The sequence below is a fragment of the Botryllus schlosseri genome, chromosome 2, assembly GCF_051294905.1.
Source record: "Botryllus schlosseri isolate E-star chromosome 2, Bs_hap1, whole genome shotgun sequence".
Taxonomy (NCBI): Eukaryota; Metazoa; Chordata; class Ascidiacea; order Stolidobranchia; family Styelidae; genus Botryllus; species Botryllus schlosseri.
The window spans coordinates 32,117,465-32,135,942 of NC_137237.1; the positions used below are offsets into that span (position 1 = coordinate 32,117,465).

General features: G+C 40.3%; 2 protein-coding genes across 3 annotated transcripts in view; both read left to right on the forward strand.

Moving 5' to 3' along the window:
- The first annotated feature begins 462 nt into the window (after window positions 1–462).
- LOC145434670 (uncharacterized) lies at window positions 463–15,748 on the forward strand. The gene is made up of 7 exons (XM_080312014.1): window positions 463–900; window positions 4,471–4,563; window positions 4,632–4,691; window positions 10,450–10,551; window positions 10,626–10,673; window positions 15,179–15,406; window positions 15,735–15,748. The coding sequence occupies exons 1-7, from the start codon at window positions 807–809 to the stop codon at window positions 15,746–15,748; spliced, it is 639 nt and encodes a 212-aa protein (XP_080168140.1). The 5' UTR covers window positions 463–806.
- LOC145458236 (uncharacterized) overlaps window positions 15,704–18,478 on the forward strand; it is a 29,762-nt gene continuing 26,987 nt past the window's right edge. The window contains exons 1-3 of one of the 2 annotated variants that reach the window (XM_080336569.1): window positions 15,704–15,970; window positions 16,031–16,123; window positions 16,194–16,253. In XM_080336569.1, coding sequence (XP_080192695.1) covers window positions 15,898–15,970; window positions 16,031–16,123; window positions 16,194–16,253 — 226 coding nt within the window. In that variant the 5' untranslated portion in view covers window positions 15,704–15,897. The remainder of the gene's footprint in view (window positions 15,971–16,030; window positions 16,124–16,193; window positions 16,254–18,478) is intronic. The other variant, XM_080336560.1, reaches the window with a different exon arrangement.

The window sequence follows — 18,478 nt, forward strand, 5'->3', positions numbered from 1 at the left end:
CGCTACATATGGGCATTTACAAGCGAAAGAACAAGAAGAATACGATTTTCGCTGTGATTTCGGTATATATTGATTGCTGTACGTCTATAAATGATAAATAAATTGTTATTGAGCCGAATTTTAGGTGGGGCAATGCCCCAGTTGCCCTATAGGACGAGCCGCCACTGCTATGGTCTTGCGTACTGGTGTGGTTGTGTGTCTTGTGTACTCAAACAAGCAAATAGCTGCTCGGTAATGACAAAAGTTGAAAGGAAATACGACGATAGTTTTGGGTAATGGGGAATGAAGACTCGGAATAGATCTAAAGTGGGGAATGAAGACAAAAAGGTTGGGAACCACTGCTTTAGACCGTTCGGCCACGCTACCACTTTTTTCTCCCGTGAATGTGTCCCCTGCATACCCATCGAATACTTGTTCATAAGAACAAAATTGGCTTTCAGGTTATTTCTAAATTCGCATTAATTGCGCCTTAACAGATTTGATGTCGATTGCGCATAAAATACTTTTGTTAGTGAATTCTCGTATAATCTATGCCGGTTACTTTTATCGCCAATTACATTTCAGTAACGCAGTAAGTGTGGCGTGAATACACTACTCAAATTTGCCTCGCGTTTATTCGCACCCGTGAATAAATCATTTTTGATTATCGTAGTTCCGCTTCGAACGTATTTGATGAACAGCGATACGCATATATGCTACGTCCATCCTTCCCTTTGCGTACATCCGAAAGAGCTATGGAAACCGCTTTCGCGTCTCAAATCATAACGTATTGCGACGAGCTGCTGCTTAGCTTATAGTACGGAACAATGAAGATTGTTTTTATTTCGGTAGCGATTTTTCTTACTGCCTATGGACTCGAAGACAGAATTACAGAGGAAGATGATATTTCTGCTAAACCAAGTGAGTTGCAACGTATATCTATATCGTAGTCCGCAGGACCGACATATTAGGTTTGTCAACTGCACGAAATCTGTGAACGAAATAGAATTCATTTTTATCTTACAACCGAAAAATGCAGATATATTCCACATATCTTCATGAGATATGATAGGCGATAACCGTAAAATACCGCACTGATGTCGACAATTAATGGAATGTTTAATGTTTTTCAGATATCGACCTCAATTGTGCAAATTTGTAGTATTCGATATTGTGTCTTAATTTTCGCGAAGTCAGCTACATAAGAGCCCGTTTAAAATGTACCTATAGCTCGGGTAACCAAGACGGCAATTAGTAGGGCTGGGCAAAATCTAGTACCTGAGTGACTCGATTCTGAATCACGTATTTTGCTTCGAGTCGAGTCGAGAATTCGAGTATCAATCATTATGACGTAATATCAGTATATAAGACAGAGGTCTCAAACTCAAATGTGCTCGCGGGCCATTTCCTAGTTTTTGATGACGCCCCGGGTCGCAGCATCAATCTTAGGGATATGGATATTCAATGTATAAATTTCAAGTAGGCCTTATTCGACGGGACCTTGTAGACAGGCATTCCACAAACATCGTGGAAATATAATTTACTATTGCATTATTCACGATTGACACGAAAAAAATCACATTTTCAAATATTTGAATAAAATTGTTTTTGTGCCGGGCATGAGTTTTCTAATTAATGAGTTATAGACATCATACGAGAGGATGCATCATGATATTGTAAAACTGTCGGGTTATAATATTGCAGCTAGTGGACCTTTGACGTGCCACAATTTCGTGTAGAGTATTTTAAAATCTACTGAAGATTGATCTGATATCAGAGCATTTGAGCGTTGTAGCCTAATCCGGGTTTTGATAAAGTGGTGATAAGTATAGGCTATTGTTATTGTCATTGCCAAAGTCAAATTAAACCAGCGTTCGATTTTCCGTTGATGATTATTGGAACATATCAATAACAACTTGAATATAATCATTATTGAGCCATAGTAATAGAATTGCTTCTTAACCTTTTTATCGATCGTACCCCTTGTGCTTCCAATGAGATACCTCGTAGCCCCTATCCATTTTCAACACAATTTCTGATGGTACCTAATACCTATTTTAAAATCAGAAAGCCCATGCACATAAAATCCCTCCTAGCGCGAAGACTATTTTCCAGTTGAATAAATTGGCCAAGAAAATATTCCACAGCATATCGGCCTAATTCCACAATGCATCTCGCATGTGGTGCTTCGTACCCCGATGGGGTCTACGGACCCTGGAATATAAATGTCCAATCGTCGAATAATTCATGGGTGTTACAGCTGTAGAGCGTACTACTACGCTACTCGTCACCGATAATAACATGGATAAAGAGAACAAACAACACCCAGCATGTAACCATGCAACTATACGTCACGGGGGTCATAGAATGCCAATGGTTGCCATACTGACCTGATTATATAGCTATATAGGGCTACCCAACGCAACGCAAGATACGACCTTTTGATATATTAAGGCTGCTCCACACTGGCTTTGCGACACGACTAAAACAGGTAATTCCCTGATCATGTCGCGCTCACGATCGCGGTAGTTGCGTTCTGTTGCACACTGGGACACCGAGTCGTGACGTAGGCTTATCTGTTCTGTACCAACTTAATGATTTCGTAACAGTATAGGTTATTACTATTGAAGAACATATTAAGAATACACCATAATGCCACCAAGATATTCTCAAATTCAAAAACTCAGTTTATGATTTCAACTGAAGACGCAGATGCACACCTACCCAAGATACAAAGAATATAAACGAGGTGTCTAATCGTTGAAACGCCCTAACATAGTCCATCAATCAGATATCTTTATAATGTATAGGCCTACTCTTCTTGGCCTATCGGTACTTTCGTAATTGACAAGCATGTCAGTGGCATTGGCAGGCTATCGGTCATGTTCTCTGTTATTCGTCCTGTATTGTGAACATATAGTAATCTAATTATCAAATATATCTTCATTTCGTTCTTCCATCTTTAAGTTATCAACTTGAGGTTGAATTATTCTTTTTCTGGGCTTGTTGGATAACAGCGCACTGCGTCAATCCCGCACATCCTTTATCGTGTAACCCAATATAAATTACGCATCTGGTACACGATAATGTTAAATTTGGAAGTTGAACGATTAGAAATGATTGCAACAGCACCATCAAAATAATAGCACGTGCTTATTTTCTACTGCGACTGAGCCCGCAACTCGCGACACCGACAAAGTTGAAAAGTTTCAACTTTGTCGGTGAGTTGCGCAGCCCACTCGCCGAGCTTTGTTGCGTAGTCTGGCGACGCGGTGTGCATGGTGACAGTTTCAAAGATTGTTGCGTCTGTAGGATTAACAAGTTACCGTTCCGACTCACCTCGAGTCATTAATCACCAAGTAAATCCGTAATCGAGTAATTTTACGAGAATGTCGCACCAAACCAAATCACAATTTTCAGTCAGGAGTCATAAACGGGTAATGTTTTATCGTCGTGAACTAGAAATGTGATGTAACAGCTTATCTTCTACCTAATGGTAGCTTTTAAAAGTGACGTGATAGTGAAGTTTGTTGAGATTTCAGTGATTTTATAGTAGTTTTAGGGTGAGCTTTGAATTATTAAATCTAAAAAAGATATATGGCACTTGAATATATCGTTGAATACTTGAAATCCCCAAATGCCGTCGCGGGCCGCAGAAAATGCTCTCGCGGGCCGCGTGTATGAGACCTCTGATATAAGATGTCAAGGTTCAAACATGTACCTTTATGCCACCACAAAGAATGTAATGCCTGTTATCCATCACATTGAAGATACTTTGGTTTTATTTCGACCCCATCGATTTCATTTCACTTTGTGACAATGTTGTAGGAGGATCATGACTTCGGAAAGGTGCTATTTCCAGTAACGTTCGTATAGCTTTGTACTATGTTTCGTATGTCGCGATACTGCCAATCAAGGTATCATGACTTCCACAGTGGGAAATAGTATCAAAACCATAATTCTCGTCGATAAAACAACTTTCAGTGGCGAGGAGGGTATAATTTCAGTACTCGAAAAAATCGTCTTTTGCTACTCGACTCGAATCATTAGAAAAATTACTCGATTCGGATTCGAGTACTCGAATCATTGTGCCTAGCCCTAGTAATAAGTGGACATTAAACAGAATATATACCACACTGTCTACAGTACCAAGTGATTCAAAGTACTAATTTGATGAAAAGACGTGATGAATTAACGATTGAGTCGTTTCACAGAAGGCTTAATCCAAATTCGACACGGAGTTGATCAATTCATATTTCCTCCTTCTCTTCCATTACTATAGTCAGTTACACCCCTTGCGTTTTCCCACTCAGCTGATGGACTTATTGTGTTCAACATCACAGACAACGGTAGATCCGTGACAGGTAATGATTGCCAATGAAATAATTACGAATTCGCAGAATTTCCAAGTTCCCAGCCCAAGGAAGACGCTGTCCTTCAAATATGCTCGTTATTTTTATGCGTTAACATATTGTGCTATCACTTATTTAGATGCCAATGGACTGAGTGCTGATCGGGAGGAGCCTAGAAAGGGATTTTTATCCAATATCTTCGGACAACTGAAACCGACAGAGCTGTTGGCTTGTACGATACTATATATTCAAACATGAATGACACACTGTCACACGCCACATGTTGTCTTCATTTTGCAGCGACAAGCACCAAATTACAGGGCTTTGGAAACAGGATGGCAGCTGCGTTACAAAATTCAGGTGTGTTCGTGCGACAGTGTTAATGTTAAGTATGGACAAAACCAAAGCACAGTTCCTTTCTCGCACTCAGAATCCATTTTCGTTCTAGCTTAGACCAATGCTAATGTAAGAAGCCAGATCAAATTCAAGCAGCACATATAGTACAGCGGTTCCCAACCTTTTTCGTCTCATGGCCCACTTTTCCGATATTTGAGCTAAAATTCCCCCCTATGAAAAAGTTGTCCGTGACTAAAAAAAGGTGCTTTTAAACGCACAACCATTTGTTGACTGAGCAATTACTGGACAGACATATTCAGATATGTCCGAACTATGTCGAATGCGGACCGCACTACACTTCGGTAAAGTACAGCTAAATTTGACTTGTTTTTACCGGTCGGGTAGCCGCTGACGAAAAATAAATCATCAATTCCGCTTGCTATGGCCTTGAGTTGAATCGATGAATTTGATATGTTTTTCACATTAGCTCATATGTTGACCTAAAAAGGTAAACAATTTCACCAGCGGCCTTGTGCTGAATTCGGCTTGACATTTTCCTGCTTAGTAGCAATTTGGTCGAGAGGCTGTCGCGGGCCCAACGAAATCGTCTCGCAAGCCTCACTTTATCAGGGGGTGTAATATCTACTGAAGGCATTTAAACATACACCCAGCTGAAAATCTGCCAAATAACCACACAATTGTAGAGAATTAGTTTCTAGGTAACAGTTATACCATAAAAATCTAAAAACCTTGTGAACCCAGTTTGTTTGTTTTGAGGTGTTCATGGTGTGTGTTGACTACTATGGTCATTTTTATTCCGTAGCGGCCGACTTATAGCATGGTCCACTTATAGGCTTTTATAGGACACCGCTTGCACGGATGAGATGGCAATGAGGAGCCTAGATAAACCCCCAGCACTTAGGTAGGAATTCTGGAGTCGACCTCGGTCGGACTCGAACCCACAACCCATCGGTGTTGCAGCTGTGGATTATACCACTACGCTATCTCACCACACATTGTGATCTCGATGTATCTTCCGATACAATGCCAAAGCCAGATTCCCCCCTAAAATTTTCAAAATTCCCCCCAAGGGGTGAATTCCCCCCGGTTGGGAACCACTGACATAGTATATTCAAATATTGAGAAAAGAATGGCGATATAACAATCGGTACCCACTTCAAGTAAGACCATCGAAGAATAAGACAAAATTGGCACTATATTTTGACAATACGATTTATGCTCCTAATAACTTGACACTTATTTTCTGCAATTCATCTAGTACGGGTATTACGAATAACGATGAGGAGCATCTCGTTTACATATATCCAATGTTCCGTCTAATTTGTGCGTAACGAATAAAAATGGTCATCACTTCGACTTTTCTGTGCGCGGCGACTTTGTCGGCATTGCGCGGCCGCGCACGAGCTCAGTTTAGACGGAACATTGTACATATCCATATATATGGATTCCAGTAACAACCACTGAGTTGTAACGTTCGAACATATATGTGAAGAGTAGAAAAATCAATTTCAAAACATTCAATTGGTTAAGCGAGAACGATTCGTGCGGTTCAGTTCAGCAATGTTGAATCTGATTTTACCTCGTAAACAAAACGAAACATTCGTTTAACTGGCTACCTTCTTCATACAGACTAGTGGCACATGTTGGTCAACAGAAATATGTTACTGCGATGATAAGGATATCCAATGCTTGTGAATATTGTATTTAGAATGCCGTTTTACAGTAATGGGAAATGATGCTCACAATACCAACATTTTTACTCTCCATATAATATATCGCACTAATCTTCGTTCAGGTGGTTCTCAACCTGGGGTCCACGGACCCATTGGGAGTCAATGAAAAAGCATTTGGGATCCGTGATTGCCTTGCTGATTTTTCGGGGAATAAACGAAAATCGATGTTTTCACTTTTATTTCTCTCTTTTAATGCACATGTGTCAAGCTCGTACGCTCGTACGCGAGAATAACATAACTGGTGTGCCTTCAACTATATTGATGGTTGATGCTGCTACCCACCAGAGTTGGATCAATTACAATAATTCAGTTCAATTACAATTACAATTACAATTACTCCCTTGCATGTTTCAATTACATCACAATTACAATTACTCAATGCTAAAAACATCGAATTACAATTACTATTACAATTACTGTTGAACATGTAGTTGATTCGGTAGAGTGGTGTTCTTTGACAACCGTAGCGACGTAATCAGCAACAGTCTCAAGCTATTCAGTATTCATGGTTCATTCATGATACCTAGAATACCCTTTAATTAAACTATTCCTAATCATGAGTACTGAAAACTACATACACAGAAAAATGTTTCAAGCGACTGTTAACAACCAAAAGTTTGAGCGACTAACATCGAATAAGCTACAGGACAGTCAATGAAATATAATCAAAAGATTAGGCTACTCAGAGCTGAGTGAGGAAAATGAAATATAATTGATAAGGCGTAAGCGATAAGGATGATACCGATAAGATGCGTAAAATTAAAATAAATGCAAAAGGAAAAGACCTCCTGATAACTACGAAATACAACATTTTAGTTCTCATTTGCATTTTCCCTTGCTCGGAAACTGTTAGATTGCATTTGATGAACATTAGGGTGCGAAAATTTCTGGCTCCAGTAAATTTAGCCGATATTGGAGGTAAAATTGGGATAACGTCTCAACAAATGCGTGATCAAGTTTGATGGAGCCTTGATTGAAAACTTGAATTTGATTTTGCAATTGTTGCAGCAAGCCTCGGTACTGGTCAGAGATTTAAAAATAAAATTCAGACCGTGGTGTAGGAAATGGTTCAGCACAGGTTTCAAACGAGTTTATTTGCTGTTCATTCATTTTTGATATGGTAAGATTAAGTTTAGCCCACTGGTTCTCTAACTTTTTTAGACACGCCCCTTTTATGACAGTGAAATATTTCGTACCCCCCTTATCGTCATATCATACAATGAAACCAGAATGTTAGCAATCATTACAGATAGTTTGATGGTATGGAAGGTTATGACTGTTGATGAGAGAATTATCTAATATGAAATTCGGACTATACGCAGAGAAATAACTATGAATTAGAGGTGAATCGCGCCAAGCGCGGAAAAAATATCAGTTTACCGGAGCTTCGTCCCCCCTTCAGATGCTTTCACGCCGCCCAAGGGGGGCACACCCCCCAGTTTGAGAACCCCTGGTTTAGCCTATATTGTAATTAACAAAGTTTTCTGTTATTGCTACTGAAGTATGGGAAACAGTTTAGCATGGCTGAATTATTTAGTTTTAACGCGGCTCGCATGGAACACCGATGTAAATAGGCTAATTATTACAGGTGGCGTTTGTTTACTAAGGCCTCAAGGCCTTGCGGCCCCTCGTCGTCATCCTGGTCCGTACCGAATTTTCAATGGTGTGACGAATAAATGATTGATTGATTGATTATTTTATGTTGTGATTGTCAGGTTTCCATAAAAATGTAATTGAAATTGTAAGTGAGCAAAATTTTTATCAAATTACAATTACAATTACACAAAATAGAAATGCTTCAATTACAATTACAATTACAATTACATGAAAAAATGTAATGAATTACATTCTGCTCAATAACAAATTGCAATTGATCGAACTCTGCTACCCACAGTTGCGTACTTTAACCTTACACTACAATGCTACATCTACCACAACGCATGTAGACAGGACCGTAACTGCCGCACCCAAAATCCTCCAATTAGGGGAGGGGGGGCATAACTCGCAGGGCCCAAAATTATTTTGTGGATTACCATAAATCATAGAGTATTTATTTGGAAATTTATGCAACTTTCTCAAATTGTTTTCGCGCGCTACGCGTGATTTAATGTTGTCAAACATCTTGAATATTGGATACCCTTCCCCCAGAAACTGGCAATTCGCCGTTGGCGATTACCACCAAGACACACCAAGACATATGAAGTTATAGGCCATGTAACATGCGACTCCGAGAAGTGTGCCACAACGATCAGCAGCGAGAAGACCCTGACCGAAAACGACTTTCCTTGTACTGACCGAAAACTTCGATATATATACATGTTTAATTGTCCATAGGGGCCTAAATGGCAGGCGTCGAATGTTCCTATCCGAGCCACACAAGACAAATGCCATCTCGAGGGAACAATAGGTGCCAGTAAAGAAGTAACAATTTGAAATCGTGTACGTCTTTTAGTTTAGTACAGTGGTTCCCAACCGGTGGGGAATTCCCCCCTTGGGGGAATTTTGAAATTTTTAGGGGGGAATCTGGCGTTGGCATTGTATCGGAAGATACAATGGGTTCACAAGGTTTTTAGATTTTTATGGTGTAGAACTGTTCGGTGGAAATTAGTTCTTTACAATTGTATGTTTCTTTGGCGGATTTCAAGCTAGGTATATGTTTAAATGCCTTCCGTAGCTAATATTACCGATGATAAAGTGAGGCTCACGAGACGATTTCGTTGAGCCTGCGTCAGCCTCTCGACTAAATTGCTACTAAGCAGGAAACCGTCAAGACGAATTCAGAACAAGGCCGCTAGTGAAATTTGTTTAACTTTTTAAGCCAACATATGAGCTAACGTGAAAAACTTACCATACCAAATTTATCGATTCAACTCAAGTCAATAGCAAGCGGACTTGGTGATTTATTTTTCGTCAGCGGCTACCCGATCGATCAAAAACAGGTCAAATTTGACTGTACCTTACCAAAGTTTAGTGCAGTCCGGATTCGCTATAGTTCGGACATATCTGAATATGTTCGACCATTAATTGCTCAGTCAACACATGGTTGCGCGTTAAAAAGCACATTTATTTAGTCACAGCCAACTTCTTCACAAGGGGGAACTTTAGCTCAAATATCGGCCAAGGGGGGAACGAGACGAAAAAGGTTGGGAACCACTGGTTTAGTACGTTTGGACGATTTCAATACCTTTCGACAGCAGATAGGAGGTAACGAAATAGCATCATGTGACGAAGTCATTATACCAATGGGTATGCCTGAAAATCCGCGTCTTCGATTTGATATGAACGAGAGCCGGAAATCCATCCGACGACAGCTTCGTTTTTCCACAAACCCCAACAAAACATCCCGAAACACTGATAAGTTTGCATCGGCAAGCTATTGGCAATTTGACAATTAAAATGAGTTTGCACGGTCGGATATTTCATCTCTGACGATCATTTTATTGATGCCAGTCCTAAAGATTTAGCAATTATGAAGCGAAACTGACCAAGTTTTTCCCAATTAAAAAATGCAAGTTAGCTTATAAATCATTTTACAAATTTAGAGGTTTCGTGGACCCACTGAAAATGCTTCGCGGAGAGAACCACTGGGTTAGAGCCTAAGAGGGCATATAAACAACCGCATGAGCAGGAACGAACAGTTGTAGTTTAGCATGATTCTTGAAAATTCGCGTTGAGTGCAAACACAATTGCGCAGCAATACAACTACGAATTGAAAGGGATCTCTGACCGCGAGATCGCCTCTCATGCATGTTGAATTGGACACACTTTCAACCAGAGCTGTTAAGATAACTTGAAAATTGTAGTTTATATAAAAGATTCATGGTGTATAACAAACCAACGTGCGTCTGCCAACGCGAACCTCCGGATATCTGGAGTTCGCACCATCCCTAGCAAACAGAATGATCTGTTATAGCCCCCACGTAAGCTATGAAAGCTTCCTATTGTTAATTTATTCCTTCATAATATTGAGTTCCTAATTGTGAAATTATGGATGCATATTTCGACACGGCATACAATTACTATTTTAGATCAGGAAGACTCACCTTCGGTCTCTGTCGATGAATCTCCTCATGGTGAGGCTATAGTACCGAAAGACGCAGGAAAACTGGGCTCGGAGGAGCTGTTTGCATGTGAGTAACTCATTGCTTAAACAGAAATGCTGAGATTACCTACCTATATATTCCTCATGTTCCTTCTGTTTTAGCGGCAAAGGACATTCAAACAGGAATGGCAGATATGTTACAAACGCTAGGTACGTGTGTGTGCAGTACTTTAAACGACGATTCTACATACTGAACTAATGGAGGATTATGAGCGTGAAGTAAACCGATAATCCGGAAGTCATATATTCGTCATGTTTTATTCACCTTTTTGATATGGGAATACAACGTTGTTGGGATGACTCGAGTCATGACTTGATTTGACCTGACTCGACTTGACTCGAGTCACCTCCAAAAATTGAGTGACTTGACTTGACACGCGTCAAAATGTGCAATGACTCAAAATGACTATTGACTCGAAGGTAGTGACTTGATCCCAGTACAGTGAAACTCGGTAATTAGAGTTCATATACTGGATCATATGACTTTAGAACAGAGGTCTCAAACTCAAATGTGCTCGCGGGCCAATTTCCTATTTTTTGAGGGCGCCGCGGGCCGCACCACCAATAATAGGGGAATTCAATGTATTTCAAAGCAGGCCTGATATCTACTCCTGATAACTAGGCTATATTGACATGTCATTACGGAAGTCAAATAGAATCAGCGTTTGATTTTACCTTCGAATGTTGGAACAGATCAATAACAACTTGAACATAATGGATCTGTGCAATAACAATAGTCATGTGCAATCTCCGAAGAATCCGTTGGTGTTACAGCTGTGAAGCGTAGGCTACGACAAGTTAATACTCGCCACATTAAATTGGCGATAATAACATATATAAAGATACCCAAGATTTCACGGGATGTAACCAACTATAAATCAAAGGGGCGACATAATGCCAATGTCGGTTGCCATACCTACATGCTTTGATATCTGAATAAGCTACACAACTCAAGCTACAACTTTTTGATATTTTACTATTTCTCCTATCAGTTTGATAGTTTGTTCAGAGTGTCCTATATGGTGTGGACACAAGAAAATCTCACGGCTCAGTGAAATTGGTCTTTGTCACACTTTCCATTTAGTCAAAGGCAATTTGACGGTAGTTTTTGATCAATGGAAAGCTACCGCGCTACTGATTGCGAAAATGTAAATTTTATTCTGTTTGTGGCCCTGGAACTCGCCAAAATAAGCCTCAAATGTTGCATTGTAAGTGAGTTTGGTATTGTGACGCAGCCATGCCGTCTGAGCAGATCAGAAGCAAATGCGCGCGAGATTGAGAGTGCTCAATCGCTTGCGTAACAATGGCCAATACGCTTGCAGCATGCGGTGCTCCTCGCCTGCTCCCAGACGTCATTGCTGCATCACAATACTAAAGTCACATACAATGCAACACTCGAGGCTTATTTTGGGGAGTTCCGGGACCACGAACAGATTAAATTTATATTTTCGCAATCAGTACCGGGGTAGCTTTCGATTGATACTCATTTTATAAAATTTAGGCTAATACAGGACAAGCCGGACAAAAATTACCGTCAAATAGCCTTCGACCAAATGGAAAGTCTGACGTACACCAATTTCACTGAGCCGTGAGATTTGCGTGGTTGTACCAAACCACGGCATTCCGAGTCACAAAAGTCCTTCTCTGATTATAACGTTTGACGTGACGAGTACGAGTAATTCTACAGAGGGTCGCGTCCAAGACCAAATCACAATTTTCAGTCACGAATCATTAACTGGTCATGTTTTACCATATTGAACAAGTAATGTCACGAAATAGTTAATCTTCCACTGAGTGGTAACTTTTGAAAGTGATGTATTAGTGAAGTTTGATGAGTAGTTTCAGGCTTCTGGAGTAGTTTTAGAGCGAACTTCAAGTTCTCAAAAATTGGTAGTAAAATATTGTCGAATACTTCGAAATCCAAAATGCCGTCGCGGGCCGCACAAAATGGTCTAGCGGGCCGCATGCGGCCCGCGGGCCGCGTGTTTGAGACCTCTGCTTTAGAACCATATATGACTTTTCGATAATGTGATATTTCAATGTGCCCTGGATTTGCATCTTGCGGGCTAACTGGTACGTTGTAATGTAAACAGTCAATCATTAAATCAACAAGACACACACAACGTATAATGCGATAAGACGCAATGCGATGTAATGAACAGATGGGAAGATACCAAACGACCAGTTGCGGTTGCAGTTGCGGTCTCTGAAGCTGGCATCCGCAGTTACTCTTTTTCGATGTCAGCCTCTTGGCTCTTTCCTGCTCTTCCCATTCCTTATGAATGTGCTCTTATATCGGGTCATTTTCTATGCGTTTTTGTCGCCGTACGAACAGCGACGCGGGGAAAGAAGAGCCAAAAATAACCTCCAACGCGGAATAGAACCCGGGCCGCCTGGGCGGTTAGCGCTTAGCGTCACCGCTACGCTGTCTCCCCCTCTTAGTTATCAATATCGCTGCAACGTTTATATAAATTTTAGAGACGGCCAAAATAATTATTTTTGTGGCAGTTGAGACAAGTCTAAGCGAGGTCAAGTCAGTGACGTATCATGGGGATTTTGGAGGCTCGAAACCCCTATTCGAAATACTACAATTTATACCAATATGTATAGTCTGCTGAAGATATAGTCCAATATAATAATTTTTATAATAGGACAAAATACGCCATCTAGGGGTCTAAATGTGACAAATCCCATCCATCGAGGTCGATACGAAGTTTGCAATCGCCATGACTGGTGAATTTGCCGATCCCGACATCGTACGCCTTTGTTTGAATGTTGGATTGCAAAATGCAGTTCCCGAATCCACATTGCCTTCCCGATGATCGACGGGAAATAAAGTCCTTTGAAAGTGATATTTGCAATCACAAATTCAAATTAAAACCATGGCCATCAAAATCCCCGCTTGTTAGTTAGTTAGTTAGCTAGCTTGCTGGCATTGTACTGAATTTGAGAATTGTTTAGTAGGCCTGGAGAGTAACGTTGTTATAGTCGATGAACTTGAGAACTGAGTAGTAAAGCTAACTAAATAATATCAGTTCACAACAGAGTTGGATCAATGACCTTAATTCAGTTCAATTACAATTACAATTACTCCCTTGCCTGTTCCAATTACCTTACAATTAGAATTAGTCCAGTTTAAAATTATCAAATTACAATTACAATTACAATAACTATTACTGTTGAACATGTAATTAATTACAATCAATTCAATTACGAATTACAATTGATCAAACTCTGGTGCACAATATTCTCCGTTGTTCGAGTTATTATCCCAGCTCGGAAGATATGATTGAGCCGTGCGTGACTGCCAGTAGAACGATTAGTAATGGGCACAACTGCGTAGTGCACGTATGCCTCGGAAGTCGCTTAACTGTAAATTATGTGTTACAGAAAAAGAACAGTATATTCAAGCTTTCACTATCGTCTCCTACTGTTGGTGCTGCTTTACAGTGTGCATGATGAGGATCTTAAGTTTTGACAAATATGATATGGCTGCCACGAAAATACGATTGAAAATTAGTAGCTCAAAAAAGATTCCCGAAACCTGTAGCAGAAATAAAGTTTCACATGCTCAAATGTCGGGCTACCAGATTGATTAGTGCGGGTATTATAACCAGAACTGTGGAGTCGGAGTGGGAATTTCGTTAATTCGTAATTTCGTGAATTTTCGTTTGTTGGAGTTGGAGTCACAGAAATTTATAGCGCTCCTTAGGGTCGGAGTTGGGGAAGCACATACTGGCTGGAGTCAGAGTCGGAGTTTGTTGATATGCTCTGACTCCGACTCTATGTACTTTAAAAACGAACCAAATATTATCGAAAAGTGCCGTTGCAGTTGCAGTAACAAAAGTTATTAAGTATTTCACGTTTTCGAGCGATCACAAATTTAATTTTTTTCTGCGAGTATAGTTGTCATAATTTCTGTGAACCAAACATGTCTAATATCTATAATGGAGGTGAAATCTTTCGAGTATATTTACAGTAATGTCGGAGTCGGAGTCGAAAGTTCTTAGAAGAAAATATCAGGAATTGGTGCTGAGTCGGAGTCGGTTTATTGAAAACGTCTAGAGTCGGATTTGGAGTCGGTGGTAGAACGAACCGACTCCACAGCCCTGATTGTAACATAATAGGACAAATCCAATGTAGTGATCTTCAATTTCATGCGAACAAACGTCACACATCTTCAATTGTGACGAAACAGTCGATTGACATCGCCGTACGGCTTCTTGGGAATCACAATCGAAAATTTAGTGCCAGTAGGTCTCTTTTGACGATGAACGTTCCAGAACCCTGTACTAGAGTTTTAGGCCGGATATCTGGATCCTTCTCTCCACAGTTTATCCACAATGATATGATTCAGCATGATAGGCCTTTTATGAAATTTGGACAAATATAGAGTTGAATTTAATGAACCGATTTATGAATGTTGTATGAATTTATAAGCCTATTTTATATATTTGGATTTAAGTAACAGCTGAAAGGAGCTTAAAATACTATAACGAAAAATATGTCCGACGTGAGATATACTGTAAAAGCAATGAATAAGATAATGACACTGCTAATTTATTTATGTGGTCATAAAATTATTCGTATGATGCGGTCCCTGTCATCCGCATCCGAAACGGTTTGTTTGACAAAACTTACCAATGCTTATTCAGATCAGAAAGGCACAATGACAGCTCTTGACAAAGGATCTCTTCCGGAAATGCGAACAGGCTTCCTTGGAGACATGGATTCAGACCAGCTGTTGAATGGTGTGATGCCACTTATTTCAACAAGAATTGTACTGATATGCATGGCTAATATCCCCTTCATTTCAGCGGCAAAAGGTGTATTATTAACAGGAGACAACCCAGTGTCGATGAGAACTATTCGTCAACAGCCAGGTATGAGTACAGCGGGACTCGATGCTGAAATGCTAACAATTTTGACCCGCCTAATGATATTTAAGGATGGCATGACATCTCATGGAATAAGAATATGACGTTTAGGTCATAATCTGGCATGTTACAGTGTTGGCTATTCCATATATATGTAGATAAAGAGCTTCTTGGAGGTTATGAACTTCAATCTATATAAAGATCATGAAATCCATTAGTGAAGTGGTCCGCATTCCTCAGAATAGGTAGGCTTTGTTTTCCTATTGGCTAAAATATTCAATGTGCGCAGCTGATGAATTTATTGAATGAGTAAACGATTGAGTCGTCATGACAGGGAAATCTAGATGAAAATAAATTAAATATCAACGAAAAGTAGTCCAATTGTTATACTGCCTTCTCCTCCATTGCTGGAGACTCTCTCTCTCTCCCTGGACAGTTTTATTCCGTATAGTGTTCACTTGCAGCTTACACACATACTGTGTTCAGAATCGCAGGTTATGGTAGATTCGCAGGCATTTGACGCCGATTTAAGTACTTCGAACTCGCAGAATTCACCAGTCGATGCTCCAGGTAATGCATCATTCAAATACGCTCGTTATGTTGCTGACCCATTGTATATCGTGAATTCAGCTGTGGTTGCATTGGCTGCTGCTGAAGATAAATCTAGAGAGGAATTTCTGTCTGGCCTCTTTGAACAACTGAATCCGAAGGAGCTGCTGGCTTGTGCGATATTATTAGTTAAAACCTAATTGAGCGTCTGCGCATTCCTCAAAATATTTTTATTTGTTTGCAGCGACGGGCAGCAATTTACAAGGCATTGGAGAAAGGATAGCAGCTGCGCTACAAACGACAGGTATGCGTGTGAAGAATAATTATTGGCGAAATCGTATCACAGATGATTCAAGCCTGATACCCTATATTTGGCTCGAATCGAGTCACAACTGTCCTATAATATTTTATTGAAGACAAAACGGGAAAATAGGAAACCGAAACGAAATATAAAGCCATCAGCACAGTGAAAAGCGTAGAACTATTGCGCAACGAAAAAATAAAATCATCATAGCTTCCAAATAACCGTACTGTGCTACAGTCACATCGTTTAGATCGTATGCGGAAATGTTATAGGCCCAAAGAAGGGTTTCCCAAACGTTTTATGATACCCATCCCAAATTTCGATTTGAAAACGTTTCGCGATCCAACCTCTCACTTTGACATGCTAGTAACTAAAAATGGGTCAGCATCACCTTCGCCTAAACTTACGCACGGCCTATGTGCGCAGTAAGATCAATTGTAAACTCGTCAACCTCCGACCTTAGATTAGTAAACTCAATTTAGACCAGTGGTTCCAAATTTTTTTCGTCTCGTGCCCCCCTTGGCCGATATTTGAGCTAAAATTCCCCCCCCCCCTATGAAAAAGTTGCCTGTGACTAAAAATGTGCTTTTTAACGCGCAACCATTTGTTGACTGAGCAATTAATGGCCAACATATTCAGATATGTCCGAAGTATTTCGAATGCGGATCGACCGCACTAAACTTTGGCAAAGTACAGTCAAATTTGACCTGTTTTTGACCGGTCGGGTAGCCGCTGACAAAAAATAAATCACCAAGTCCGCTTGCTATGGACTTGAGTTGAATCGATGAATTTGGTACGGTATGTTTTTCACGTTAGCTCATATGTTGGCTTAAAAAGTTAAACAATTTCACTAGCGGCCTTGTGCTGTATTCGGCTTGACGTTTTCCTGCTTAGTAGCAATTTTGGTCGGGAGGCTGTCGCGGACCCAACGAAATCGTCTCGTGAGCCTCACTTAATCAGGGGGTGTAATATCTACGGAAGGCATTTAAACATACACCTAGCTTGAAATCCGCGAAAGAAACATACAACTTTAAAGAACTAATTTCTACTTAACAGTAGGGATGGTGTGAACGCGAGGTTCACGTTCGCGTTCTGTGTGTGAACCTCGGAAATTCAGAGGTTCGTGTTCACAACAGAACCTTGGTAGGTTCTGCTCTGTGAACCTTTTTGTTATATTACAATTCTAAGTTCATTATGACATTTTTGGTTCGAATGACGCTAGCAGCATAAAAAATCAACACAAAACGAGCATGCACGTTTTACACTCTGCCCAAGATCAATGTAGCAATACTCAGACGCCGAATACATTATCCGGTATGGTCAAGACCGTTTAGGCGTAAGCTTATATTCCCTGGCAACTCCTCGTCGAAATTATTGGCAAAGCGACGGATGATATTGATTTTATGGGAGTATTATGTCATTTGATTTTCTCAGTTGATACATTTAGCGACGTTTAAAACGCAAATATGTACTTAAGCATAGTGGCATTACGTGGCCCGAGTCGTCGCTAGGTATCGTGTACATTAATATAGGCTATCACTTCATTGAAAGATAGGGTTGGAATTAGCAATATGACGTCATGTGACGTCATGAGGTTCACGTTCGCGTTCACACAGAACCATTCAAAAAGGTTCGCGTTCACACGAACCTGAACCTTTCAGAGGTTCACACCATCTCTACTTAACAGTTCTATACCATAAAAATCTAAAAACCTTGTGAACCCAGTGTATCTTCCGATACAATGCAAAGCCAGATTTCCCCTAAAAAATTAAGCCAGATTCCCCCCTAAAAATTTCAAAATTTTCCCCAAGGGGGGAACTCCCCCCCGGTTGGGAACCACTGATTTAGACTATAGTAACATAAAAAGGTCCATTCAGACGATTTCTATCTATATCCAATCGAAGTATGGTCAAATAGTGATACGTGAAATACTGCGTCACGCAAACTAGAGACAACGATCTTATCGGCCGCGCTGAGCCGGTCACTTGTAGTTTTCCTGGAAGGTAGAATTACCGTGTTATTGATTTATATTGTGCTCCCGACTCTTTAATCCTCATAGTGATGGTCAGAAGCTGGCGCTTTATAATGACGATACGACTGATCCGCGACTTTGTTTACCGTGTTCGCATTCCTCGGAGGTTGTGTTTTGTTCTATTTTGAAAGAATGAACTGAAATATTCAGATATGCACCGCCGATAGTATCCGCTTACTCGGCATTCTTGTAA